Source organism: Coptis chinensis, chromosome 4, assembly GCF_015680905.1.
Source record: "Coptis chinensis isolate HL-2020 chromosome 4, ASM1568090v1, whole genome shotgun sequence".
NCBI classification, from domain to species: domain Eukaryota; kingdom Viridiplantae; phylum Streptophyta; class Magnoliopsida; order Ranunculales; family Ranunculaceae; genus Coptis; species Coptis chinensis.
The window spans coordinates 90,204,620-90,216,040 of record NC_141459.1 but is presented as its reverse complement, the minus strand read 5'-3'; the positions used below and the strand labels follow the sequence as shown (position 1 = coordinate 90,216,040).

The 11,421-nt window shown below is 37.2% G+C and overlaps 1 protein-coding gene across 1 annotated transcript; it reads left to right on the top strand.

Moving 5' to 3' along the window:
- The first annotated feature begins 3,855 nt into the window (after positions 1-3,855).
- On the top strand, positions 3,856-8,892 carry APG7 (ThiF family protein). The gene is made up of 14 exons (XM_086558057.1): positions 3,856-4,057; positions 4,652-4,872; positions 4,990-5,181; positions 5,296-5,350; positions 5,492-5,583; positions 5,773-5,962; positions 6,073-6,163; positions 6,246-6,390; positions 6,472-6,630; positions 6,730-6,918; positions 7,026-7,214; positions 7,298-7,413; positions 7,748-7,904; positions 8,209-8,892. Exons 1-14 carry the CDS (start codon positions 3,925-3,927, stop codon positions 8,377-8,379), a joined length of 2,100 nt encoding a protein of 699 aa, XP_086414183.1. The 5' UTR covers positions 3,856-3,924; the 3' UTR covers positions 8,380-8,892.
- The last annotated feature ends 2,529 nt before the right edge of the window (positions 8,893-11,421 follow it).

The window sequence follows — 11,421 nt, the reverse complement described above, 5'->3', positions numbered from 1 at the left end:
AATTTATAACAGAATTATTTACCTAATTTAACTGTCGTTTGGCATATGCCTACCAATCAGCTTGGGCAAAAATGAATTTTACAACGATTATCCTTGGTAGAATGAGCTGATGAATACAAATTTTGCATGATAGTGTATGCTAAAAATCAATTTATAACAGAATTATTTACCTAATTTAATTGTCGTTTGGCATATGCCTACCAATCAGCTTGGGCAAAAATGAATTTTACAATGATTATCCTTGGTAGAATGTAACCCTCTTGATTTGATGTTATCAAATCAACAAAAGTTGTCAAACATGAAAAATCTATTAAAACTTGGCATAATCACAGTAAGTAGTGCTAATGGAAAAAAAATCAAAGAAAAAAAACTACACAAATATTAAAGCTAAAAATGATCTCAATGATGATAAAATTCTTCAATGATCAGTACATACCTGCTAATTAGAAGTTCTAGATTGGAATGGCCATGCATGATACAGTAATCATTCCTGTTTATCAAAGCAAGGGGAAAAAAAATCATATCGCAAAATTATGTCAATATCAAATTCAAATATACCAACCTTAAATAATTACCTTACTTTGGAAGATGCACGTCCACGCTAGAAAAGAAGTCTGTGAAGAAATTTTGTGGTCATTTTATCAAACTATAACTAACAAACTAAAGAATATCCTCTATCAAATCTACTTTTGTTCACTAAATCATGTCATCCCCTTGCCATGTCCAATTGACATCATCTAAAAAAAGAAGAACCTGACACAAAAGAGCCACCAATGAAAAACTATGCATGAAGGATGAAAAACACGAAAATTAAATATCAAAGTAATTAAATTGCGCACTAACAGATGGTTATACAAATCTGTGAAACCTTAAAGATTGAACATAGTAAAATAGTTGATACACATAAATATTCTTACAAACCCTTTTTACTGTATTGCCCAATCAAAATGCTGATTTAGTCAAACAAAGTGACCATAAAACCAAAAAAAAAACTAAGAAAAAAATCAACGTCAAATTGAAACACTTAAAGGAAGAGAGAGGCATGACGCAAAGAGAGGTGAGAACCACAAAGGTATAGAGAAGTGATAAGAAACCAACCTGAGAAATGCGAGAAAAACGATTGAATCGTTTTTTTTATGAGCAAAGAACTTCCTATTCCAGAAGAAGCCGACATTCAAGGGATAGAAATAAAGGTTTTGGGTTTTAGAACTACTATTGTCTCTTTGATCCTGGTCAACGTGTCCAGGTTTTGTTGAGCCAAATGAGTTTCATCTCTTCCCATTTTTAGAGTCCCTCGGTATTGCCCTGTACTACTTCTTGCACCAGAATCGTGGTTTGGATTTGATGGGGACTTCTTTCCTGCTGACAGTGACTTTCTGCTTTGGCTGGAGCCGCTTTTATCCACTTTGTTCCTTTTAGCCTTCACAGAAACCTGACTTGATGGTGTTCCATTCAAATCCTAGATAGTTATGTGACTTCTAGGAGATCCCTCTGGGGACGACTTGTATGCTAGTTGATCTGCTGCATTTTCCACTTGAATTTGCATATCCGATGCACTTCTCTCTGGCTTCTACTCTAATGGTGCGGAAATTAAAGGCATTGCTACTTCAACAGATTCGCTGTTAACATCCTCAAGCTGTACTTGCAGAGACATGATGTAAGGTGAATTGAACTCTGAAGTAAGAGAACTATTATTAGCTTCAACATCTATACTCTTAAGGATAGAACCATTATCAGTTGTTTTATGTGGTTTAGAACCAAAGTTTTATGCAACTATAGTTTTAGGCCCATACCACACCACTTTAGATCTATCTAGTGAATAAGTGTGGAAGTGATAGAGAGTTCAATGCCACAATCTCCCAATATGGAATCTTGGTTCATGAGAAACTGAATTTTCCACTGGGCTAATCTCTTTTTTCCATGTTCCAGAATCTGCGGTAGATGAAACGATGTCTAACTTTGATTATTCTACTCCCACAACTTGAGAAGAATTGTTCAACCTACTTGAGGTGGCAAATGAACTCAGCTATTCAAATTTTGACTGGACAACGGCAAATGCAGGATTGCATGCCTTTCTTGATCCAAACCCAAACTTCTTTCCCTTAGTTTCAGGTTGTTCAGTGGCTACTCTTTTCAGACCGCCTTGGTCGCTCACCGCCTTCCTTGAATTTTTGGGTAATGTTTGAGAAGTGGCCTCGAGTTGCATCTCCATTCGACTTGTATCAACTGTTGGAGAGACATTTTGTGTTTTTTTGAAATCCACATCACCTACTGAAGGCTTGTGCATAACATCTATCTTCGAGGAGGAGGATTGATGGCTTGCATGAAATTTAAAGTTATCACCATCGTAATGATCATATTCTCTTCAGACTCAAGTGATGGTGCTACTTTTGTTACATTCTGCTTCAAATCTACTATACCAAATGCCGCTTCAGCTAGAATTTCGCCGCTTCAAAGGCCGCTTTTTTTTCTTCTTCTTTTTCTAACATGCGGCTACTCTCAGGCTTTTGTGCATGTGCCTGTGCCCATCTCTCTAACCACTTCCGCTGATTCCAAGAGCTTATGAAAAGGAGAAAACATAATTTCTGTGAGAAGCAATAAATACATAATAAACGAAGGTTGGTGATTTAAATCGTTGATCAGGAAGGGAAGCTTTTTGTTTCTCTTTAATAAATTTTTCTTGTTCTTGCCCGAGTGAGATTTGAGCCATCTTTTTTTTAAGAGAGTTTTGGGTGTGATTCGGTTTTGGATTTTCCAAGAATGTGTAAAATAGGTTTTTTGTTTTGTTTTTTTAATTATTTAGTTTGAGGAGGCTATAGTAAATTAAGAATAGATTAGGGAGATTTAAACAAATCTGGGGAGGTGTTTCTAATTATTAGCACCTCCTCTTTTTTAGGAACCACTAATATTGTTTGGGTTGGAAAATAGAGCGATATGGTGAGGAGAGAGAATGTGCGCGAGCTTTTATATATATAGATAGCATACTAGTATACCGAGTTTATGCAAAGGGCACCTTATTTGTGAGCAGAACGAACTTTTAGATTGGGTTTTGAAAGCCAGCATATTCTTACATATAAATAAAGAGCTGCTACATCACATTTTTTTTGTCATTAAAATAACTAGAACACTATTAGTTTAAACTTATTCGTTATTCACTCTTAGATTAGTACTCATCAAAATTGATATATCAGATATATATGAATGTATTTTTCATGTGTTAGTTAGTTGACTATCATTAAGTTGAATTGGTATGAACAATATAGATAAATTTCATTGACTTTTAAAACTAAAATTCAACCTAATTAAGAATAATTTTGGAATAGTAAAGTGAGCAGAGTGAAAGTTCTGGACCAAGGAGGTATATGGCCCAAAATATTGTTTAGTTGGTTTCTTTTTAATTGTCTGATTGTCTCTTCTTTTCTTCTCCGCCCCAAACTCGCGTTCCCTCTCCCTCCTCACTGGCTAGCAGTTATACCAGTTAATATGCTCGTGTATTCTTTATATTTTTACTAGTATACTGTTAAGCAGTGGGGGCGTGAGCGGAGAGAGAGGAGTGGAGATTGAGAGTGCGTGGAGAGGGAAAAAGAGAGGACGAAGAAGGAGAGAGATGAAGAGAAGAGAAGAGAAGAGATGAGGATAGATAGACAGAAACCAACCAAACACATTTTTGTCCGCGTACTCCGAATTTGGGATAACCTTCTTGACTTAATCATTGCTTCGGCTACAAGTCAAAATAAAAGTCTCTTTTATTGGGGTTTTATGCCCGGATGCAAAAGCCCGGCCCAACTAAAAACATGGGTTGACTATCGAGGCCCAATTAGTGACCCACCAAATGACCAAAACAAAACAAAGGGCGAAGCAGAACTGAGACGAAAGATTTAAAGAAAAGAGAGCTGAGCTGAAAACTAAGAAAAAAAAAAAACAATGGCAGAGAAGAAGAAAGTAAAACTACAATTCGTACTGTTTGATAGTTTAGTAGATGAAGGATTCTGGCATAGATTGTCATCACTCAAACTTGATACTTTGGGTATCGACCAGTCCCCCATCAACATCACCGGTAAATTCTGATTTATCTTAAATATCGAAACTTTATTTGATGGGTTTCATTATTTCGTCAAATTAATTGATATTTATACATTGATTGTTGTGGGCAATTATTAGATAAATGTATTATAGCTTTATTTATTAGGATTGAAAGTATATAGGAATAGTGTTGTAGTTTACTTTTGATGGAAGGTTAAAATATTTAGTTGTGGTGTGGGTATACTAGAAGATTGTGGCCAACTATGGCATGGCCGTTTTTCTTGTACCGAGGATAAGCGTATTTTGACTCAATAGCTGTTGAAGTTGTGTTGGAAAGTTTTTACTGGGCAGTAGGGTTTTAGCCTATACACAAGTGTCAAAATTATAACCACAAATCCAAACACTCTCTAATTTTTTGGATGTGAAGTTCCTCCATGTTTGTCTTCTCTTCTTACTATATTCAGTTCCATGTATCAGCTGGAGACGAATTAGTCTCAATTCTTTGGCTCTGGAAAGTTCAATCTATTGGGAGATGAGCTTTACCTTGCTTCTTGAATTTATTCTCGAATGCGTTTTTTTTATGAGGGTTGTCTGTTTTTTTAAATATGTGCATTTACTTTTTGTACAGGTTTCTATGCACCTTGCTCACACGCCCTTAATTCAAATCATATGACACTACTAGCTGAATCTTTACCACCTGAGTTGGGTGAACAATCATCATTAGAAGCACCAATAGTCTGCGGCAACAGAAATCGATGTCCTGTCCCAGGTGTCCTTTACAATACAAATACATTGGAGAGCTTTCGTGCCCTTGATAAACAGACCTTGTTGAATTCAGAAGCAAATAAGGTATTTTTCAAGTTTCCTTGTAATCTAAAATAACGGTGATTGTTTGGCGAGCCACATGTTTAGAAATTCTTACGTCTATAGTCTTCTTAAGTCTTACCAACATTCACTGATTTTCAGATTTGGGAGGACATCCGTTCTGGTAGAGCTGTGGAGGATAGTTCTTTACTTTCAAGGTTCCTTCTAATTTCTTTTGCTGATTTGAAAAAGTGGAGCTTCAACTACCGGTTTGCATTCCCTGCTCTGAAGCTTGATCCTCCAGCAACCTTGATTGATTTGAGGCCAGCTTCAGTCTACTTCAATCTAGAAGAGGTACCGAGAATTAAATTTTATATATCTGAGTACCGGTAAATATAAATGTTTAGATCTGTTCTTTTTGTTAATTGGTATTGGTTTTGATGAGAAATGGTTTATTCTGAGTAATAGGCCGAGTCCCTTTCTGCTGCCTGTAACGAATGGCGTAACTCAAGCTTAACAGCAGGTCAGCGGAGGGTGCAACTTATGAGTTGTTTTTAAGCACATTCTTTTTTAATCAATTTTTCTGTCTTAGTAATACAGAGAGCTGACTTCTTTTTGTGCTTTGTTTTCCTTCTGCTTTCTTTATCGCTTTAAACCTTTCCAGATGTGCCATTCTTTCTGGTTAGTATAACGGAATCACTCGCTACCATTAGGCCACTAAGAGACTGGGAGGCCTGCCAAGGTGACCATACAAAGGTTTGTTCATGCATCTATCAGTGTGCCTGAAATGTTTTCTGTAGTAATGAAGCAATCTAGCAAAATTATTTTGAATACGTTACCTGAATTCTACAAATCCATTTATTGTATTTGTAATGTGTGTTTGGGGTTAATATCAAACTGACAAGGCGTTCGTTTTACTAAAACATATTGTTCTTTGTATGTCAGATTTTGTTTGGGTTTTATGATCCTTGCCATCTTCCTAACTATCCGGGTTGGCCTCTTCGCAACTTGCTCGCACTTATTTGTTCAAGATGGAAACTGGAGAAGGTTCACTTTCTATGCTATCGAGAAAGATATGGTTGGGCAGATATGAAGTTATCCCTTGTTGGTGAAGCGTTGGTTTCAGTTTCTCAAGGTAGAGCGACAGAAGATGGGTAAAGGCTCTGTTCTTCATAATGCTATCGTCAACAATTTGAATCGGTTTTAATGGCTTTGGTTTTGTAAAATTGCAAATTTCTTGTTTAGGGTGGAGTGATGCTCAATCTATACCAAATGCTGTGGGATGGGAGCAAAACTCCAGGTGCATCACACTTGCCAGCTCTATGGACCCAACAAGGTATATGGTTGGTGTAATTGCTTTATCAACATCTTTTACTTCTGATTTCCTGTTATATGCTTCTAACTGAGGTTGTTCACAGATTGGCTATATCTGCAGCCGATTTGAATCTAAAACTCATGAGGTGGCGTGCTTTGCCATCTCTCAACCTAAATGTTGTGTCCTCCATCAAGTGTCTTCTTTTAGGTGCTGGTACACTTGGCTGCCAGGTTGCTCGTATGCTCATGGTGAGTGTTTATAATTACCTACTGAGCTGTTCTTAAGTATGTTTTGTTTTGTTGGTTGATGAAAGTAACGATAATCTGCAGGCTTGGGGTGTGCGGAAAATCACACTAGTTGATAGTGGCCGGGTGGCTATGTCTAATCCACTTAGGCAGTCTCTCTACACATTTGATGATTGCCTCAATGGCGGTGAAATGAAATCGAAGGCAGCAGTTAAAAGTCTCAAGCAAATATTTCCAGCTGTGGTACCTTCCAAATATTAACAACTTCTCTTCCATTCCAGGCCAGTCACCATTGCAATGTTACTTTTTGCTAATATAGTACATTAATTTTCTGTGTTCCAGGAAGCAGAAGGTGTTGTGATGGCAATACCAATGCCTGGGCATCCTGTGCTCACCCAGGAAGAAGATGGAGTGCTTCAAGATTGTAGACTGCTTCAGGATTTGATTGCTTCTCATGATGCGATATTTTTGCTGACTGATACAAGGGAAAGTCGATGGCTTCCCTCACTTTTTTGTGCAAACACTAATAAGGTTGACTTCTTAGTAGTGTTTCTTCAAATTTTTACTGAGATAGATTATATTTTAGCATGCTGATTCTAATAATAACTTTTATTTTTGTTTTCATTTTTTCTACTCAGATTACTATTACTGCAGCTTTAGGCTTTGACAGTTATGTAGTTATGCGACATGGAGCTGGTCCTCTTTGTTCTCCTCCTGTTGGGAATGAATCTCCTGATGCTTTATCTGTTAGTTTAGACGACTTATCAACAGTAGACAGAGGACGGTTGGGCTGTTACTTCTGTAATGATGTCGTTGCCCCTATTGATGTAATGATCTTTTTATTCTATATTTGCTATTCTGGTATCGTTGATTATAATCTATGCTTCATTCAGCATAACTGATCTTGCAGTCAACATCCAACCGTACATTGGACCAACAATGCACAGTTACGCGTCCTGGGCTTGCTCCTATAGCTTCCTCCCTTGCTGTGGAACTACTAATGGGAGTTCTGCATCATCCTGATGGGTAGGTTTCAAGTGTGCAGGAAAAACTGTTTTGCTGGAAGGTTAATAATCACTCGAAAGGAAGGGTTTATTCGATTAGCATGAGCAAAATAAAATGAGATATTAACCTGAAAATTGTTGTTGTTCATCTGATAAAAAAGAATTAAGGGGAAGAAAGGTGGGATAGGGCACAAAATGGAATTAATCTACTTGCATTGAGCCATTAAGGTCAGATATTAGAAAATGGTTTCATTGGCTTCTTGCAGCAAACCCTAACATAAAACTTGTATATGAAAGTGCCAGTTTGATTCATTTTGCGTTCTGATGTTGACTGAGATGTTAAACCTATTTTACAGGATACATGCACCTGGTGAGATTGCCACCTCTTGTAGTGGGAGCAGCGAGCAACCTCTTGGTATTTTACCCCATCAAATCCGAGGGTCTCTTTCTCAGTTCTCTCAGATGACACTTCTTGGACATGCCTCAAGTAGTTGTACAGCTTGCTGTAGTACGGTAAATGTCTCACCTTGGTCCCATATTTATATTGGACAAATAGTGAAGTACCTTCTAGTTGGTTGCGATGATTCATGGTTGATTGCTCCTTAATGAGCCGAGCATGCTAAGTTACTTGCTGCATTTTCAACAATAACTTCATAGATTAATTTTTTCCACACGTTAACCACAAATGCACAAAATCGAATTGCATTATCACAAAAAAAAAAAATGTTGATTATAAGCTTCTTTTACGCAATAATTAGCTACTGCTTTCATATTGTTAAATTTTGCTCACAGTTTCTTTTATAAACACCCATCTCAGGTAGTCTCAGAATACAGAAAAAGAGGGATGGATTTTGTCCTCCAGGCAATTAACCACCCCACCTATTTGGAGGATCTTACAGGACTAACAGAATTGATGAAATCAGCTAGTGCGTTTGAGCTGAGTTTGGATAATGTGACCGACGATGACGAAGATGATGCTTTTATCTGAGGTTATATTTTTTCAGTTAAGTTGCCTGAAGTAGTGTGCCCTATATATGGAAAAGCTAGGTCAGGCTCAACATTAGTGTTTAAATTGTACTGTACATAGAAGTCATACTATATATTTGACAATTAAGGGAAATCAAAGAATAATATTCTGTTTGTTGGTCTGTCTGTATAATATATCTTTAGTCTATTATAGGATTAAGATGCGTGTTGTTTATTTTGGGGCTGCTCACTCCAGATTCTGAGATGGATGGTATACTGAAGACTTTGAAGAAAAGAGGATTCCATGAGCGACATGTGCTGGAATCTTGGGTGAAATATGAGTGAAAATGAGTCGGTAGGAGGACTGGACTATTTTGACCTTTCTTCCGGTATCTTTGATTTATTGGCGCAAGAACTTTTGTAGTAAATTAATTTTCTAGGGAGGACCTGAAAATGATTCAGTTAAGAGTGGATGTATGGCATGAAAAAAATACTGGTGTCTAACTATTGAAATTCAATTGACCGTTGATCTGTAGGATGTAATTTACTCTGGCGTTGCGTGCGTGTATTAGGTGTCTGCTTGTCTTCAAAAAGACCATCTAGAACTTGATGTCTCATGATCAACTGGAGCTTTATTCTTTACTTGTGCGTGTTAGAAGAATTAAAACTCTTAATAACGATAAGGTTACTAAGAATCAATTTGTCTTGTGAGCTTTTTGTGTGGGCAAGTAAGGTATTAGCTATCTTCTTTCTTTTCTTCATAGTACAGCAATGGATGAATGGTGTTTCTCATCCTTCTTAAAATCCTACGTCCGAGAAAAGAAAATTTCACAAATCTAGGACGAAACTAATTTAAGTTGTTTCCAACTAATTTCACCTCCTCTGTTTTGAATGGCAGCAACGACACGACCTGTGGCGTAATTTGAATCACAAAACTAGTGACCTCTTGGTTAGTGGTTCCAAACAAGATACAACATACTATACAAAGTTTCTAGTAATGAATTGCTGGTTTAGTAAATCAGTTTGTGTGATTTGAGGTGTTTTTTTAGGAGTTGCTGATTTTATTATCTTTTTATTTTTCTTCCATATGCTATAGGCCTGTACGTATCTTAACTAGATTCTTAGATTTATTTACAATAGCTTATAAAGTAATATATATATTTTTTCGTTGGGACTACCACAAAATGATTCCTGGGAGTGGGGGTGAATAATAATAGGTATTCGTTACTGCCGGACCATATTGTGTTGGGCAGACCCCAAAAACAAAAACAATTACTACAAATGTATCATTGGCCTCAAAAGTTGTTTTGTGTTGGGCACTTCCCAAACCAACGTGAATTTCACTTGTTGCAACCTTTTCAGCCATTCTCTTCTATTCTCTTCTCTTCCACCATCATAAACTTTAAACCATAAAAACTATATCCTAACACTAACACTAAACACTATGGCTGAATATGCATGTGTATATGGCTGAATGAAAAAATTCGAACACCCTAGGCTTAAACGACCTGGCTAGGCCGTTCGTTATGCACACCAAACGGTCTGGTCACACCGTTTAGACTGAGTCCAAAACGATGTGTCCATGTCGTTTGGGATTTGGACTTAGAAAAAAACTTATGTTTGTGGTCACACCGTTTGGAGTAAGTCCCAAACGATATGGCCACACCGTTTGGACCCAAACGGTGTGGCCATATTTTTTGGGATTTGAACTTGGAAAAAACATAAAGTTCTGTTTTTTAGCCTCTTTACCGGTGTGTCCATGTCATTTGGGACTTAGTCCAAACGGTGTGACCATATTGTTGGGGACTTACTCCAAACGGTGTGACCACAAACATAAGTTTTTTCTAAGTCCAAATCCCAAACGATATGGACACATCGTTTTGGACTCAATCCAGACGGTGTGACCAGACCGTTTGGTGTGCATAACGAACGACCTAGCCGGGTCGTTTAAGCCTAGGGTGTTCTTGAGTTTTGAGTTTATTGGAGACAAATGGTGATTGCCGGTTTCTCGGTTTCTCGCGTGTTTTGGTTGGGGGGGTGTATTGTTACAGGTTGTGCCCAACACAATGGGCAAACCCCGGCCCAACTTGGGGTCTGCCAAACACAAATCGGGGTCTGGCAGTAACAGGACTCTAATAATACATAAAACTAGGTTCAAAACCCTGATTTCGGTCTTTATTAGCCTAAAATCTATTGACTTTTTGAATTATGTCTAAAGCCCACCCAGTTTGTAAAAGTGCAAAATAAAGGTTTCTTTTTCAGTGAGTTTGCGAGAAAAAACCAACTGAACCTTTATTATTTTTTCAAAATACCTTACATACCCTTTTATATGAAAGTTGTTACTTAATTTCTTTCTTTCTCAATTGGCAATGGTGATTTCTCATATCGTGATTTTGGACTGAAATTGAGACCGTCTTTTCTCTTTTCTTCTTTGTTCTCCTTTTGCTGGACTTTCTGGAACCGTCACCACTAAGGTACATTTATTTACACCTACACTTCTATTATTATGTTATCTAGGGCAAGCAAAAGATAAAAATTGACTGCTGATAATTTAACTTATCGTCATCTATGTATTTGATCATTTTTTTCATCGAATAATCGAATAATATAACCTGCACTCTTTTGAGATAATGGAATTGTTGTAATTTTTAGTTTCATTTCAATTTTGTGTTGTAGGATGGATTTTATTGTTCTTGGAGTTATATCCTATAAAAATTTGACTCTCGCGAGTCGTATTGGTCCGTCTTCTTCAATTATCGATGTCAAAAATGAGATTTCGACGAATTGGCCCGAGTTAAATCAATCATGCTTTGATATTTCTTTTACTCGCGATATGATGTTATTCATTCAATTAATTTGATGAATAGAATATGTACTTGTAACTATTGGCGTATCGATAATTTCCTTTGCATACATGCTATCGCATGTATTGGTAGTAAGGGTGATTCCTTTTATGGCTACATTGATGAAGGATATACGGTGATCGCGTTCAGGCAATGCTACTCACATTCTATCAAGCCAGTTCCGAATGGTTCTATGCTAAAACGCATGCCTTATTCTCCTG